The 18,281-nt window shown below is 44.8% G+C and overlaps 1 protein-coding gene across 9 annotated transcripts in view; it reads left to right on the forward strand.

The window, feature by feature from the left end:
• Nucleotides 1-18,281, forward strand: part of LOC111866994 (potassium/sodium hyperpolarization-activated cyclic nucleotide-gated channel 2) — a 319,261-nt gene that overhangs the window by 121,164 nt on the left and 179,816 nt on the right. For all 9 annotated transcript variants that reach the window (XM_033752497.1, XM_033752499.1, XM_033752500.1 and 6 more), the window contains exon 2: nucleotides 13,817-14,338. In XM_033752497.1, coding sequence (XP_033608388.1) covers nucleotides 13,817-14,338 — 522 coding nt within the window. The remainder of the gene's footprint in view (nucleotides 1-13,816; nucleotides 14,339-18,281) is intronic.

Genomic DNA, 18,281 nt, shown 5'->3' on the forward strand with positions numbered 1-18,281 from the left:
CACCTGAGGATGGAAACAGATCCAACTTCCGAAAGTTCAAGAACTCAGTATTCCCAAGAACTATGATGTTCCATGGATTTCGGCAGTTAAATATTAACCATGTTTGTTAGTTAACAAAAGTAAACAGTGACTTAAATGGTTACTTATTTAAGGAGCTTAAACTCCGTAGCGGGGGGGGGGGGCCCGCAACCTTGGGGCCCCACTGAAAGGGGTCAGTTGGGTAAACAAACCAATTGAAGAGGCTTTCTGAGCGCACAGCCGATCTGCGACCTTCAGTTGTCTGTCTTCTGCTCCCGGCAATTATCTCGGAGTGGCCCGACCACTTTCGTCACGCCTTCTTGGGGACACGAGAGGGGACTCGAAATGCGATCTTGGCTTTCCGTGTGAAGAGACAGGCAGGGGTAAGAACGTACAGTAGAAGAGTAGGTGAGAATGTGAGAGACACTTCACTGTGGGTGGAGAAAATGCATCATTTCTTTAGAAGGTTCCTAGGCTTCGCCCACTTGTCGTTCTGGCAGGGGCACTGTGAAAATGAAGACGTTGGGATGGTTAGGAGCTGAGGCTTGAGACAGGGGCCGCCGGGTTTTTGTATATTCTTAATTAGTGGTGAGTTATGTAAATTGGATATGTAATTTATCGGACTTCACAGCAGACGGGTTTAATTTTGATGAATTTAAATATGGGACGGTTACATGGGTTTCCGATTTTTAGGACGGGGCAAATAGGATTATTCACACTTCAGTTAGGAATAAATTTGGTAATCCTTAGATGCTTGAACTACAATTAACCATTTATGGTAAAGTGGTTACCGTATATACTCCCTGCCTTAATATACGAAGGCCCCTATTTCTTTCAGCCAGAATAATGCACATACAGGTAAATCAAAATACAGACAGTGTTCTAAGTATTTTTTTTTTATTTTCCACATAATCACCAGCCCGGTTCAGGCATTTGTCCCTTCGCACCACTAGCTTGGAGATGCCGCTGTTGTAGAATTCGGCCGGTTGGGCGCGGAACCACCGCCGGACAGCGGTTTTCGCGTCGTCGTCGGAAATGAACCTCTGGCCTCTGATGACGTCATTGCAACATTTGCAGCGTTACTCCGAGGAGGGTGAAATGTTCCTGGATCTCATTGTCACCAGAGATGAAATGTCGGTATTGCATTTCACTCCACAATCCAAGCAAACATCCCGGTTCGCCTGTCACGAAGAAATTCTGCAGGACGCCATCCGTCGGGAAGTTGACGGTCACGGTCTTCTGGGATCGCCGAGGACCACTCCTGCTGGATTTCATGCCACGAGGTGCCACCACCAACGCGGACAGCTACAGTGGCACACTGGCACTCCTGCGAGTTGCCATCAGGAAAAAGCGCCCGGGGATTCTCGTGGACGATGTGGTTCCCTTCCGTGACAACGCCAGGCCTCATGTGGCAAACAGGACCACTGCCCTACTGCAGTCATTCGGATGGGAGATTATGGAGCATGCACTGTATAGTTCAGACCTCGCCCCCTGTGATTACCACGTGTTCGGTCCACTGAAGAAGTTCCTGGCAGGCCAGAGGTTAATTTCTAACGACGACGCGAAAACCGCTGTCCGGCAGTGGTTCCGCGATCAACCGGCCGAATTCTACAACAGCGGCATCTCCAAACTAGTGGTACGATGCGACAAATGCCTGAACCGGGGTGGTGACTATGTGGAAAAATAGTCAAAGGTACATAGAACACTGCCTGCATTTTGATTTACCTGTATGTATATTATTCTGGCTGAAAAAATAGAGGCAAAGACTTTTCGATTTGCCCTCGAATATAAAGCCTCTGCATTCTGCCCATAGTGTATCTGTGTGTTCCGTATGGTTCTCACAACAATTCACAATTGGCGAATGGATTTATTGGCCACTTACAGGTCGTAACTACTAATTAACTATAACACTATGTCTATTTCCACACTTTACAGTTCACTAGTACTCACAATCTAGTGTTATCAGTCTGTTACTAGACGTTTCCTAGTAACGGCTCCAACAATGTTTATTCTTCTGCCTCCGGCATCAAATCCTCTCATCGCAGACTCCCGTACAGAACTGACTTGGTTGCCCCACTTATCCTATTTATAACTCGTCGGCACGGTCCACGCAGAAACACCCCGTTTCCAACAGTACCTTCATTGTTGCGCTACTGTAACGTGTTTACGGAACCGTCGCTTAGTAACGGCTCTGGTATATCTGCCTATCTCGCTGCCGTTGCGTAGCAACGGCTGTACACGCTACAATATTATGTAATTCACTATAATTATCAGCTGGAAAGTCTTGCTTTCCTCGCTAATCCGGATAACGCATAACAAGAGTCAAGGACTTTCATTTACGTAAAAATATTACTCTTTTTTATTTATCTCTTTATGTTTTTGTGATCGTTTAAATATAAACTTGCTTTCCTGTGCACCGTACTCTTGTTTCTCATTCCAGAGGTCATAGGTTGAAGTCCCGGCTCAGAGGCTGGCTATTCTGTGGACGGTATGTCCAATTATAGACGCTTTATTTTCAGTTTCGTAATCTTATACACGGTCGGTAGGACTCCTTGGACTGGGGATCAGCCTGTCACAAGGCCACTACCTACACATGGAACAACACAAACACAGAATAAACGCACACAGATATTCATGCCCCAAGCGGGATTCGAACACACGATCCCAGTGTTCAGGCGGGCGAATACTCTTCATGCCTCAGACCGCGCGGCCACTGCGGTCGGCTCATACATAAATATACCTGAGATAGAGACGTAAAAATGTGGAAACAGATAAACATGATAAATCCTCTAGAACGCGAGAAATGGCATTTGTAGTTGTGCTTTAGTATCCGGCTTGCGGCTGCTTTGTGCCTGATGGCATTTCCAATGGAGAGACGCCACATGTGAGACAGACAAGACATTAACGCGAACCCAGTGGGAAAGCCAGCTCTTTCTGGAGACAGTCACTGCTCAGCCTTAACCTAGGCGTGACAACTGACTGCGAGAATTCATCAGTTCCACACAAAACAAAGAACTTAACCCGTAACGCAAGGCCCATACAGTAAACCCTCACTAATCCGGATTAATTGGAAGGGACGAAATAAGAGAACGGAAGGCTAATTGGATTGGTCATATCTTACGCAGTAACTGCCTTCTAAAAGAATTTATTGAAGGGAAGATAGAGGGGCGGATAGAAGTGACCAGAAGACGAGGAAGAAGATGTAAGAAGATGCTGGATGACCTTGGGGACAGAATAGGATATTCTCATTTGAAGGAGAAAGCTCTAGATCGCATTAAGTGGAGGAACTGTTTTGGAAGACACTGTGGACCTGTCGTCTTGACAGATTACTGATGAATGAATGAATGAATGAATGAATGGTCGATCATTATAACTTCTGATGGGCCCTCCGCTGCGAGCTTGGATTCCCTGCGACGACCTTAGGGAGTACTGTGAACACGACGCGAGAGCCTATGACGAAGAGCGGTCCCGACTTCACGATGGTTGTATGTGGTAGCGTGAAGACGGGAGTAGCAGCGGTTCAAGAATGGTAGTGGATAGTGGATCCACTGTCAGACTACTCCACGGCTCCCAAGATATACTTCCTTCCGCGACACACAGGAGTAGGAAGGGACGGGAAAAAACCACGTGGTATAGGGAAAGAGGAGGAGGGGTAAGCTGTAGGACAACGATAGGGGGTAGCGTGGAAGGTATAGCTGGAAACCGTGACGTCACGGAAGGGAGCCGTTGCTTCAGCACGGCTCAAGGTCACGATAAAGAGGTCTGTATTCTGGGATGTGACGCCGTGTAGTCTGGTTAAATTCTATCTTTATTTCGGAGGAGAGTGTATAATTACATCTTCACAAACCAGGTAGCAAGCAGCGCTGCTTCATTCTTGTTTACTCTCGGACCCCGAAGATGGAGTCAGTACGTAACTCCGAAACGTTGCCAGACTTCTAACACGCTACACTGTATCAGATCCCGGACTGCGCGACAATTTCTGTGTATGATACGCCTCAGATGCATGATAGTGCTCTATTCTCAACAGAGTCCAGATCGATTCTTCATCTTGTGGATACCTAGGACTGTGTCCCAGGGATAAAAAGGTCGCAGCGTGAAGCTGATTACTCCATATATTGCCGAGATTAATAATCCCTGGATCAGTATTTTCATGTAATGTTCCTTAATTAGCATAGGGACAGCTTCGCCTCGGAAGGGAACTGTCTCCGTGTAGTTTCGGGACAGTCCGACATTTCTGAAGAGCACAAAGCCGCCATCTTCAGGGCCGAATGTTAAGCCAAGCAAGAAGCTTAAAACCCTGAAGTTAGAGGCGACGAGTTTCGTTGCAACTTCTGACATTCTCCAAACTACACGGCGTTACAACCTTCATTGTCACCGCCATGATAACCTGAAATCCAACAAAGTAACGGTTGCCTCTGACAGTGGCCTCTAGCGAAACGTTAGAACTGCAGGTCATGCAACGTAATGGCACATCATATGAATGAAAGCACACAAACGTAACCTCAGGTTACGCGCTTCTCTAACGGATAAGAATGACGTCACGTCATTACGGATTGGGGTTTATCGCGCATCTTAAATCTGAAGCATGGCCGAAGTGAAATCTGAGGTTCTCCTAGAGGTCAGTTAGAGAGAAAGGTAAAACTATCCCTGTAACAGACCTTGGAGGCCCATAGGGTTGTGAGACGTCGAGGTTCCCACATTTTCTAGATAATTGGCTCACAGATGGCGGTGAGATTGTTAGCCTCACGCGCCGGTCGGCTGCCCTTCACCCCCACCCTCAGAAAGATTCCTGATACTCATTTCTGTCAGAGGTAGAGTCGACCTCAGGGTCACAGTGCGGCTGGAAGGATTAGATCAATTGAAAAATCCAATTACATCGTGAGGAATCGAATCCGTAACCTTCCGGCATGTAACATAAAGCCTCAGCCAACTACGCTACCGCGTACCTCACAGGAAACACATTACGTCTCCGCTACAGAACCCAACCGGTTAATGCTGTTTGGGGAAACAGCCGCTGTTTATTGTGAGAATCATGTGGAACACACACATACACTGTGTGGGCAGAATGCAGAGTTTTAGTATGTTAAAATAATTAGAACAAATAGTTACCAGTGCGCTTTATTTCATCTTGATTCTTCGTTATTATCTGTCCACTGTTGTTCCTGGGCGTGTGTGACCCTGCAAGACATTATCACGTAACTCTTTGACATGCGCGAGGTCGCGTCTCTTGAAACGGGTCAATGACAAAAGCGAATTGTCCTGAGATCATGAAGGTGGCCCTACATTTGCTCAATATGGAGTTCATTAGATTGTCTTGGTCTGCAATATCGCAACACGAACGGTACGAGTATGAGAACGGGAACAACGCGGCCCTGATGTGGACAGAGACTGCCGAGTGACTTGCAGCAGCACCGAGCCCGTCTCGTACTTCCTCAGCTCTTGCGCTTATTTCGTTATTTTTCCTAGTTGTGCGTTAGAAAGTAGTTACGAATAGTGGTAGAAGATGGAAGTAGTGGAAGCCATGCTTCGGTCAATATTTACATTGTTTACATTTGCGATAATGGTTCCTCTAGATAACAGCATGCAAAATTCTGTATCTGCCGGTCACGGTAGCCCAGCGGTCTAAGGCATGCACTGTCTTCGCTCGCTTCGAAACCGGGATCGTGGGTTCGAATCCCACTCAGGGCATGGATGTTTAGTTTGTGTGCGTTTTTCTGTGTTTGTGTACAGGTAGAGGCCTTGCGACGAGCTGATCACCCGCCCAAGGAGTCCTACCGAATGTATAAGATCTAGAAAAACCGAGGTGAACGGAGAAGTTCATGGAGCCCACAAGGGCTGTAGTGNCATTGGCTGTCCCTGTTCTTGTGGTCTATTGAGTGCTCTTTCCAAGGGGTAACGCTAACTGGCAGTGAATCCGACAGCTGGTCCCAGTCTAGTGTCGAGTTTAAGAATGCATTGATTTATACCTCCACTTCCCATGCTTCTTTATGGAGCGTTGCTTAATTAATTAAGCGTAGGAATTACTTCAGCTTTATTTACAGTGCCTAAAGTTGACCGCGTTTAATCTAAAGTGTCTAGAGCTTTTTCATTTATTTATATATCATCTACAATTGTTAATTTCTACGTCTGTATTGTAGCATGTAGACCCGTTGCTAATGAGTAATGACTCTGTAAACAACGGCCATTGTTAGGTAATGTCCTTAAACGGTAGCACAGGAATGATATTGTCTACGTTGTCGGAGCGATAGCCACGTGATGCAACAAAAGAAGAATTGTTGGGAGAGGTGTTTTCTATGCAGTTCGTGCGAGGTCTCTATAATGAGTAGCAGCTGCGATTACGAGAATGTCTTGAGACGGTAGTTAGAAGAGTAGGAGAAAAGTAGGAGTTAGTTGTGAGACAAATCACCCACCAGCAAGGACGTGAACACCTAAGCTGAGGAGGCTACGGTGTTGGAGCCGTTACCAGGCGACAACCAGTGAAGATACAGCAGACTGAGAAGATTTAGTGCGTGCTGCAGTGAACTGTAGAATATCATAATTAACGATATCGCTAGATTTACTTGTAGTTACGATCTCTAGGTGTTCAATAAATCCAATTGCATGTTCAAATCCCGTCTATTGTCACCCATACACGTAACAGTATTGTCTAAAGTTGTCTGATTTCTATAATTGTGTGCATAGTTGTGTGCAGATATCTGAGTGATTATCAGGAAGTGTCTGACTCCTTTATTGTTACCTGAAAGTGTCTTAATTGTCGGAAATATTGTGTGAGAGGTCTGTATTGTTGTCAAATTTACGTATAATTAGAGGAGACAAAATATGTAATGACCAGTGTGAATGTCGAGTCTGACGTTTCGGATTGGTTCCATTTACTATACGGAAACAGCTGTCGTATAGCGCGAACAGACTACATAATTAATTCATAATAACCTCATGTTGTGTCAGCAAGACAACAGGAATGTACGCTTAAGTGGAACCAATCCGTATGTCAAATTTGTGTTTAAATATGTATACACTAATTTCACAGACAGTTAATTTGGTTTCACTTTACATGATAATTGACACCGGAATTCTTGATTTAGTAGTAACTGCTACAATTAATCCTCTAAACCGCATGCACCATCTGCTATAACATTTAAAATCATTTAAGTTTGTTCAGAGATTGTATTTGTGTGTGCCGTATGGTTCTCACAATAAACAGCGACTGTTTCCCCAAACGTCATTAACCGGTTGGTCCCTGTAGCGGAGAGGTTATGTGTTTCCTGTGAGGTACAGACTGGATTCTTATGTATAAAATCCCTGCATTCTGCTCACACAGTGTATTTGTGTGTTCCGTATGGTTCTCACAATAAACAGCAACTGTTTCCCTAAACAGCATTAATCGGTTGGTGTCTGTAGCGGATACGTCATGTGTTTCCTGTGAGGTACGGACTGAATTCTTATATATAAAGTCTCTGCATTCTGCTCACACAGTGTGTTTGTGTGTTCCGTGTGGTACTCACAATAAACAGCAACTGTTTCCCTAAACAGCATTAATCGGTTGGTGTCTGTAGCGGAGACGTAATGTGTTTCCTGTGAACGTACGGACTGAATTCTTATATATAAAGTCTCTGCATTCTGCCCATGCAGTGTGTTTATGTGCTCCATATGATTCTCACAATAAACAGCGATTATTATTGATTTTGTTAGATAACCGTTCGAGTTCAGTTGTTCTGAGCTGTAGCTGTTGGAAGTTAGCAGCTGAATAAGGGGACTTTTCGGGAGAGTCCGCTGTTAGAAGCTGCTACCAAACAACGTCTAGTGAACACGTGATCGTGGACACTAGTGTGTATGTGTGTGTGTGTATGTGTATAATAGTAAATTGTAAAGTGTAATCACGAGTTGTGTATCAAAGAGTCCAATAAATTCGATCATCAATCCAAACCCCGCCTATAGTCACACTTCATCACGTGTCAGTATTGCAGTCGAGTGGTTAATTACCATGCATCGTATTGTGTTAGTCGAAAACAAGAAATGAAGAGACAACTTGGAAGATGCAGGAGCAGGCACTAGGACAATATTACATCGGGCCTTAGAGATAAAGTGGTTACTGACTTGGGCAATTTATCTGAGGTTAGGGATCATCGATGGGCTCTTATGAAAGCGGCAAGGCAAACGTCCGTTATCTTGTGAGACTTGAGGTAGTTATGGCAGTCACTATGAAGATTTCCGCCGTGTAGTCAGGTTGATGCTTATCAGTGGTTCGATGGAAGATGCTGTCCCGATTTTCTCTCCTCTACCTTGAAGATGGAGGCAGTATGTTCCTCCGACATTCTTATAAATATCAGTGGAATCTGAATTCTTAACCTCGGCATCAAACGGAGGTGATTAGGTTCACACATCATTCATTTATACTTGGGGAAAGAGCCGACACCCATTGGGCATGAGGCTGGGTGAGCCCCAGAACTGGTCTGGGTGCTGTGGGAAAGATAAAAATCTGTTGCCCATACCAGGAATTGAACCCTGAGTCATTGATTATGCAGTTCATAGTATAGTCAATATACTGACTGAGCTATGCTATTGGAGTTCGTTAATTAGTTTAGTTAGTTTGTTAGCCAATTAGTCAGTCATCTGGGTTTGAGGTTATTTTAGTTGTAATGATGAAGGAGACTGTCCTACGGAGTGGGACACTATACAGTCTAGTAAAAGTACAACGCTGTTTCGGAGGACCGTACTGCTTCCATCTTCGCTGTTAAGAAGAAAGCCCAGTACTGCCTGCTAACTTGACTTGGTTATTCTGAAACGTAGCTGAACTTTACCAGACTACACGTCGTCACATAGGGAATAGTAACGCTCAGGTTATTTTTCTTGTTATGTTGGTTTTGGCATGTCTGATTAAAGACCATTAAAACATGTATTAGAACAGGTTGGGGGGGGGGATTGGTCGCATTTTTGTCTCTTACCGACTGGAGCCCAACTTATTTCCCCTTCGGTGCGGCCTGAAAGCAACGGAAATCTGTTCCAGAACGAGGAAATTGTCTCCTGGTTCCTTTCGGACTGCTAGGCGCAAGCAGGGAGATCCGTTGCGTCCTACCATAACATAGCCGCACCGTACTAATTCACTTAATCTTCTATGAGAGAAACGTACACAATACTCATCTTAAATAGAATCAGTGACGTCAGGAAGTTCTCTCTGGGGCCTGGGTCTGTCCGCATTTCGCTTCTAAATCACAACTGAAACGGATTCATGATTTTCATGTCGATCTCTGTAACAATATCCGGAGTCGTTCCGTCATTAATATTGCCATCATGTAACTGACTCTCTGGTAGCAGAACCGGAAGGTTCATCACCGTTAATACTAAAGCCCGCCACTGGACACGATCCTGAGCCAGTTCCATCCACCTCCCATCCTCACAGCCCGCTTCCCTGAGATCCATCTTACTAATTAACTAACTCTAGTGGGAGAACCCGAAGGCCCAAAGCCGCTAATACCGAAGCCCAGACCGGTCACGGTAGCCGAGCGGTCTAAGGCATGCACTGTCTTCGCTCGCTTGGAAGCCTGGATCGTGGGTTCGAATCCCACTCAGGGCATGGATGTTTGTGTGCGTTCCTCTGTGTTTGTGTACAGGTGGAGGCCTTGCGACGAGCTGAACACCCGCCCAAGGAGTCCTACCGTATGTGTAAGATCTAGTAAACCGAAGTGAAACGGAGAGTTTCACGGAGGTAGGCCTAGGCCCAAATGAAGGCTGTAGCGCCAAGGGAAAAAAATACCAAAGCTCGCCACTGGACACGATCCTGAGCCAGTTCCATCCACCTCCCATCCTCATAGTCTATTTCCCTAAGATGCACGTAACTAATTAACTGACTCTGGGAGCAGCATCCGAAGGTTCAACACGGCAAATAAAAAAGCCCGCCACTGGACACGATCCTGAGCCAGTTTTCACGAGCCACGTGGTTGCACCCAGTTGAGTGGGTCCCATTCTTCTGTTTCGTGCTATCACGGTTTCATCAACAACCGGCATAGTGCAGCTGGAAGGTTGTTTTTTTTTTCCTTGGCACTACAGACCCAGTGGACCTAGGCCTACCTCCAGGGACTTCTCCGAGCTGGAAGGTTAGGCCAATCGAAAAGTCAAATGACATTATCGGGAATTGAACCCGCGACCTTCCGGCTCGTTGCATAATGCCTCAACCTCCGAAATATCCGCAGACGCATCTTGACAGCAACAGATGTTGCGTGCTTTAGGTTTTTCTCCCCTTTGTCAGAGCAAGGCCCGCATACAGTGTTTGGGAGAACCCTGGAGTACGTTTCCGGGATACGAAGCGCTGTTAGTACAGCTGGTATTTCACAACTTCCGTAATATCTCTGTTCCAAACGCCATATCATCAAGTTTTTACTCTCTTTTTAGTTTTATCACGAACTTTCCCAGAAAATAAATATTTTTACATTCCATCTATGAATTACGCTGCAATTCGTGCTTCAAATCCGTCTTTAAATTCCTCCTTTAACCGTTAGTAAGGTATGAGGAATTCCTCTCATATCCCTCAATTAATTAATTCGCTTAGTGGGGGGTGGAGTCCAACTGGGTCCTCTCGGCACGGCGGCCACTGATTGGCCTATTGTACCTGCCCCGGGTGATTATGATGATGGTGAATTTGGTGGAATGAAGAATGACAGGGGAAACCGAAGTACTCGGAGAAAACCCGCCCCAGCGCCACTTTGTCCACCACAAATCCCACTTCACCAGACCCGGGATCGAACCTGGGCCGCCGCGGTGGGAAGCCAGCGACTAACCTCTTGAGCTATGGCGCTGCCTCTCAAATCCCTTACTCAACCGAGCGGGTTATCTTGGCAGTAAAAATTTAGGTTTTTATTCGGGAGGTTCTTGATTCGAATCTCCGTCCTGACACTGGCTATCCTTTCCCTAGAGTCAGGTGTCTGTTTCTAGATCAGGCCACGACCACTTCCTTCCACATCTTCAATTTATCATCATTCTTCATCCTACCCTCCGAGGCTATGTGACCTCGAGTGTGAAATAACTTATAAAGAGCGAGAACTTGTGGAGCTGTGCCTCCTTTCTCCATTACGTGACGAGTATTCATCTTTGTATGTGTCGCAGTGAGGCCTGTTTGCGTTCGCGGGGGGGGGAGTGAAGAGTCGGAAAAGTTGTCAGGACGAGTTCTGACCTGTTCTGTCACTGAACTACTTTTCCGATTTCTTGGTTTTGCTCTCAGCGGAAGTAGTTCTGTGAAGATTTCAGTCTGAAAACTTCATGCAATGAGACCGTACTGGGATACCAAGGTGTAGATGGGAAGTTGGCTGGTCTTGTTCCTTTTCCGGGACGTTTCATAAGGAGAAGATATTAAACGCTGAGTGTCCCTGTCTACTGTCCCTCGGACCTGGCACATGTCCCCTCCAGTCCCTAGTTCTGTTGGACCGAAACCTATGTGCATATGAGAACATTGACCGAACACACTTCGATGCATAAGATGGAGGCAAAATGTACTTCCGAAACGTCGGCAGCACAGCGTACATCCACAAGGAGCAAAGACCCAAGAGCGCAATTAATGAACGGGTTAGTGTAGCGGTAACTCTCTTAGATTCGAATTAGTTGAAGCTCGGTTCAGATCTCGGACGGGACACCGAATATCTTGCGGGGTTTTCTTCGTTTTCCGTAGTCGCTCCAGGCAAATCCCGGGACAGTGTATTAATTAGGCCACGACCACTGCATCCAAATCCTTTCGAGTTCAACATTCATTTGTCATGCTCCCGTTCGAGCTACATATGTAGCTGCTGACTGATTGAGTGATTGAATTAATGAATGACTGACTGAATTAACAATGACTGAGTGGCTGATTGAATTAACGAATGATTGAGTGGCTGATTGAATTAATGAATGACTGACTGAATTAACAATGACTGAGTGGCTGATTGAATTAACGAATGATTGAGTGGCTGATTGAATTAATGAATGACTGACTGAATTAACAATGACTGAGTGGCTGATTGAATTAACGAATGATTGAGTGGCTGATTGAATTAATGAATGACTGACTGAATTAACAATGACTGAGTGGCTGATTGAATTAACGAATGATTGAGTGGCTGATTGAATTAATGAATGACTGACTGAATTAACAATGACTGAGTGGCTGATTGAATTAACGAATGATTGAGTGGCTGATTGAATTAATGAATGACTGACTGAATTAACAATGACTGAGTGGCTGATTGAATTAACGAATGATTGAGTGGCTGATTGAATTAATGAATGACTGACTGAATTAACAATGACTGAGTGGCTGATTGAATTAACGAATGATTGAGTGGCTGATTGAATTAATGAATGACTGACTGAATTAACAATGACTGAGTGGCTGATTGAATTAACGAATGATTGAGTGGCTGATTGAATTAACGAATGATCGACTGATTGATTAAATTAATAAATGATTGACTGACTGGTAGAATTAATAAATGATTCACTGACTGATTGAATAATTGACTGAATTTCTTTATTGTTTATTTACCGTCTGAACACAACAATTATCAAAGTCTCATTCACATTTACTGTGTGTACTGTGTTTATTGATCTTCATGGCATGGCAGTGCTACATGTTTCGGCCTATAGAGCCTTATGGGCCGTACACACTAACAACTGTTCTGAGACTAATGAATTGCTTTCTATATGAATTCATATATTACAATAATACAAAAAATTGCTAATGTGCCTGACTTTCTACATAGTTAATATATTCAACATTTCGTTAGAATTAATCCCATTCTTGTGAATGTTATAAAATCTGAGTGCCTAGGGATGTACATAATGGCGTCTATACGAAAATAAAACAATATAAAAATAATAAAATACACTCAGACGATTAATTAAAATGTTGCTGGTTATGTCGTGTTTAAGTATCTCGTAGTGTTCATATTGGTGTTCATCACTGCAACTATGGCGCTATGTTTTGATCGTGGTCAAGTTTGTTTCATTTCCGTATGGAGCAGTCGTATTGTTCGGAGCTGGTTGCTGTGATGTTCTCTACTACGTAAGATTTGAGGTTTTCACGGCGGTGACTATGAAGAATGCCGTTTTCTGGAATGTGGCGCCATGTAGATCTTGTGTGAAGCGACGTTTCGGAAGAACGTCATACTTAGTCTGCAACCACCTGCTCACGCTGGTTCCTCGCTCACGGATTTTTCTATCCTGAAGATGGAGGCGATAAATTCCTCCGAAACGTCGATTCACACAAGATCTACACGGCGCCACATCCGAGAAGACGGAATTTTTCAGATATATTAGTAATAGTTATTATATTATAATATATGGATTGATATAAAACGCAATTCAGTAGTTTGCGAACAGTTGTTAATGTGTACGGCCTGATGAAGGCTTTATATGCCGAAACATGTAGCACGCTGCCATACCATTAAGATAAATACACGTAAATTCATTTTAGAGAGTTAATGTGAATGGAATTTTATAATTGTGTCCAGAAGGAAAGAGTAATAATTAATTTAAAATTAACACAACAGGATGCACTCCTTGAAGTTTATTAACGTTTTATACCTCGCTAATTCAAAATCGCATATAGTGCTAGCTCACCGTACATTCAGCCTATGTTAATCCCTTAACGTCATGTCAGGCCAATCAGATGCTTCGTTAAATAGCTAACCGACGATAACTTCGAAATTTAAGGTCATTTGTCATTATTGAAATTGAATTAAGAGTAATAAATCGACGTTACGGGCAAGTCACTTCTCCGGCAAGATGCCAGTGCCACGTGACTAACTCCGCGCCGTGCGATTGGCTGTTTCAGGGACTCGGAGCGCGAGGCCGGGGAAGGACGGCGATCGAGGCGCGTGCCCAGCCTCAAGCTGGCAAACGGCCGGCTGCGAGTTGGGGCCGCGCAATCCGAGGAGGAGTTACGTTCGCCGCCGCCACAGTCTCGCCTCGCCAAAGATGACTCCATCAAGATCAGCATCGAGAACACGAACACATGCACAGACTCTCTGGTGACCGCCATTGATGACGAAGCCCTGCTTATTGCTGACTACCTCTCCAATTCCTTAACGAACATGAATTATAAAGAAAGCGGAAAAGTGCATTTTGGGGGTGATGACGTTAGCTTATATGGCACCCCTAAAGAGGAACCCGGACCTAATCCTTTGGGTGCTAATGAGAAGCAGAGTTTTATCAAGAACCAACTTCAGGCGCTGTTTCAACCTACTGACAACAAATTGGCTATGAAACTGTTCGGCAGCAAGAAAGCGCTCATGAAGGAAAGGATCCGACAGAAGGCGGCGGGTCACTGGGTCATCCACCCCTGTTCCAGCTTCAGGTGAGTGTTACATCAGTTACTTACCCCCCCAGCATCCCTTATTCACCCCCAAGACTGTGTCAGTGCAAATATTTATGTGTTGGCAATCGGTTCGTGAGTGTTAGCCCTGCACCAGCGGCACCGTGACTCAGTGTGAGTCTGCCAACCGCTGTGCAGCAACAAACTTCGTGAGTGTTAGCCCTGCACCAGCGGCACCGTGACTCAGTGTGAGTCTGCCAACCGCTGTGTCAGTAACAAACTTCGTGTGTGTTATGATATCAATACTGCAATGGTAGGGTGATTCATGAGTGATGAAATTATTTAGAAAAAAGTGGTCGTAACATAACAGAAATATTATCCCATCTCTTGCCTACGGAAACTGAAGAATAACACGAAAACCGATCAGGATAACAGGTGTGCTCGCCTAGATTCGAACCGAGCACCTACCGATTAAAAAATCTGAGAGTCGCAATTAGGTTAAGCCTTTCGGTGTTGTGTGTGGTATACAAAGTGTCGATATTAGCCCCGTCAGCAGCTGGAAGTGTCAGATTGACAAGGGAATCAAGAGCGTATTTTTTTCGAGTGGATAGGAAATTAACTTCGTATTCAGGGGTGGAACGCGGTAGCGTTGTTGGTTGAGGCAATATGCTACAAGCCGGAAGGTTGCGGGTTCGATTCCCGATTTTTTCAATTGACCTAAACCTTCCAGCCGCACTATGGCCCTGGGGTCGACTCAGCCTCTAACAGAAATGAGTACCAGGAATCTTCCTGGGGATGTAAAGGGCTGCCGGTGCGTAAGCCTGACAACCTCAGCGCCATCTGTCAGCCAACTGTCTAGAAAATATGGGAGCCTCGACGTCTCACAAAACAATAGACCTCTTCTTCAGGAGGTCTCATGTTCATATTTCGGTCTGGATACCTGATATCCTTACAGATGTGTTCGTGGTTTTATGCAGTTCGCCCAGACAAATTCATATTCGTTAATTATCCCATTGTTCGACTGTGTGTACTTTCAGCGTCGTTAAATAACCACCAAACCAAGTCCGATCGATTGACTAGCACTGCTGCTTTGTATTAGGTAGGTCCTGTGCTCGCATATCGGCTCGGTTAACGGCTGTCGTGACAAGTTCTTTGCGATTTTTCTAATTCCCTCCACGTAGCAGCTGGAGTAAGGTAAAGAGCAAGGTAAAGCTGCCCCTGTGCTTAACTAATTAAGCAATATGCCATGAAGGTGCATGGGGGAGTGGATGTATAGATGCACAGGTGTTCTGATTCTGTGAAGTTACGTCCTGCTTGGCAGAATTAATCTTTCTCTGTTCGAGTTGGCAGCAACGAACAACCTGACAGATTTGAATGACGTCGGAAATGACGCGCAAAAAATTAAATCCCTATCCGCGTTTTCGTGTGCTTCAGATTTTGAAGGATTAGGTCCTCTTGCCAGTTCAGATTCGTAACTGTTTCCTGAATCTGTGAATCTCATATAGACATTTTGTATGACTCTTTGGATGGGGGATCGGCAGTTGCCTTATATTTACAGGTAAAACATTAGTTTTCGCAGTCAGGAATGGTACTATTTATTCAGAAGTCTCTTTCTTCAGAGTAACGGGTCGTGGAGGCCCATAGGATTGTGAGACGTCGAGGCTCTCAGGGTTTCTAAACAATTGGCTCACAGATGGCGGTAAGGTTATCAACCTTACGCGCCGGCCGGCCGCCCTTCACTCCTGGTACTCATTTCTGTTAAAGGCTGAGTCGACCCCAGGACCATAGTGCGGCTGGAAGGATTAGGTCAATTGAAAAAAAAATCCAAAGACCTCTCGGGAATCGAACCCACGACCTTCCGGTTTGTAGCGTAGTTCTTTAACCAACTACTCTACCGTGTGCCCCGTATTTTAAGAGGTAAAATTTATAGGTGTCCCTGTTCTTAATTAATTGAGCACTACGCCATGAAGGTGTATGGGGAATAGGTGTATAGATCCACATTCTCTTGACCTCGACACTAGCTGGAGTTCAGTGGTCAGCTTTACACCCCTGCCGCTTTACACCCGGGGAAAAGCCCCCTTGTACCCATTGGATAGGAGGCTGGATGGGCCCCAGTGGCGGTCTTGATGGTATGGAGAAAAAAATTCTGAACCTACCAGGACAGGAACTCCGAACCCTCGGTTGTCCAACCCGTAGGCAGTCGCTATACCGACTGCGCTACCACTGCTCACGTATTTTAAGTGGACCATATAAATCTGTCAGTTGATATAAAATGCTGAAAGAACAGAAGGCCATTTTCTAAGAGAAGAGTTTGAAACGTGCCTTTGTTTATCCAGATTAACCTTGTCCACGCCAAGCACGAGATATCTCGTTTAGGAGCACTCGTGTGTTTATTGTATGCGAAGATCATTGGACGGAACACGTTCTGACGTCTCACAGCAGTTTACGTTTAATATTTATGGCTTCTCAAGAGCGCAACTTGCACGTTGTCTTGCAAATACACTAATAGAAGCATCGCGGAAAGTCTCAGAATGTGAAGCCCATTGTCACGTCTGTTGCATTATATCTTTACGTAAGGTCAAGGCTCATTATTATGCTGCTGACTTCAAAATGAATTCTCTAAACACATCCCCTAATCATGTCGGAATTTCCGAAGTTAATGAAATAGCACAATAAACCCTCGCAAATCCGGTTAAAGGCCGGTCACGGTAGCCGAGCGGTCTAAGGCATGCACTGTCTTCGCTCGCTCGGAATCCGGGATCGTGGATTCGAATCCCACTCAGGGCATGGATGTTTGTGTGCGTTTTTCTGTGTTTATCTACAGGTGGAGGCCTTGCGATGAGCTGATCACGCGCCCAAGGAGTCTTACCGTATCTGTAAGATCTAGAAAAACCGAAGTGAACGGAGTTCATGGAGGTAGGCCTAGGCCCACTGGGGCTGTAGTGCCAAGGGGGAAAATATCCTGTTGCAGTTAATCCGGATCGAAATATGAAAAACGAAAAATTTTGTCCACAGTCGAGTACACATTTTAAAGTACACAGGGCATCTAGGAATACAGATGAGTCACTTGTCTGTTCAGACAAAACTTGCAGCATTACTTTAAAAAACAAATACAACTTCTGAGTCTTCTATCAATGAATAACTGTATTTCCTTTTTATAGTTTTTAAATAAAGGATTTACAGTGATATTTTTTAATTTACTTTCATCAGCACTACTTATATCATTAGATTTTCATTTCATTTTTTTTCTCTTAGCGCTACTTTTGCTCCACTAATCCGGCTTATCTCTTAATCCGAATGATCTCCGGATTAGCATAGGCTTATTGTATATTCATTCATTGATTCATATGATTCTATAGTCCCTTTCTTAGACCTTGGCCGCATTTTTTCAGTTTCCTAATCCTGTACACAGTCGGTAGGACTCCTTGGACGGGGGATCAGCCCGTCGCAAGGCCGCTACCTACACTCGGAACAGAACAAACGCACGGACATCCATGCCTTAAGCGGAATTGGAACCGAAGAGCTCAGCGTTTGAGCGAGCGAAGACGGTTCATGCCTTAGACCGCGCGGCTGCTGTGACCGGTGAAGCAGTAGACAGGTCTATATAATTATGTTAACTACTGTAAGTTTCATTCCAACGCACTTCTCGAGACGATATTCAGCGCTTTATTGTTCGTCAAAAGTCGAACGGGTTGATATAACATTTCTCTCGACTTACTCGTACATTCGGGAGATGTTGGGTTCCAATCCCTTCCGGCACACTACCTATACTGAGTAAGGCTTTTCGAGGTTTTCTATAGTACCTCAATGCAAATTCCGGAAAGGTACGTGAATCTGACCACAACTGTTTCCTTCCAAATAATTTCGAATTCGTCATTTATCAGTCGCCATGTTGTTCGATATTGCATTTATCTGCAACGCCGACAGCGCTGTAAAATAACTCACAAAACGTATTGTCACATGTAAGTGGTTGTGTGCGTGACTT

Source organism: Cryptotermes secundus, unplaced genomic scaffold (genome assembly GCF_002891405.2).
Source record: "Cryptotermes secundus unplaced genomic scaffold, Csec_1.0 scaffold1383, whole genome shotgun sequence".
In the NCBI taxonomy this organism is placed as follows: Eukaryota; Metazoa; Arthropoda; class Insecta; order Blattodea; family Kalotermitidae; genus Cryptotermes; species Cryptotermes secundus.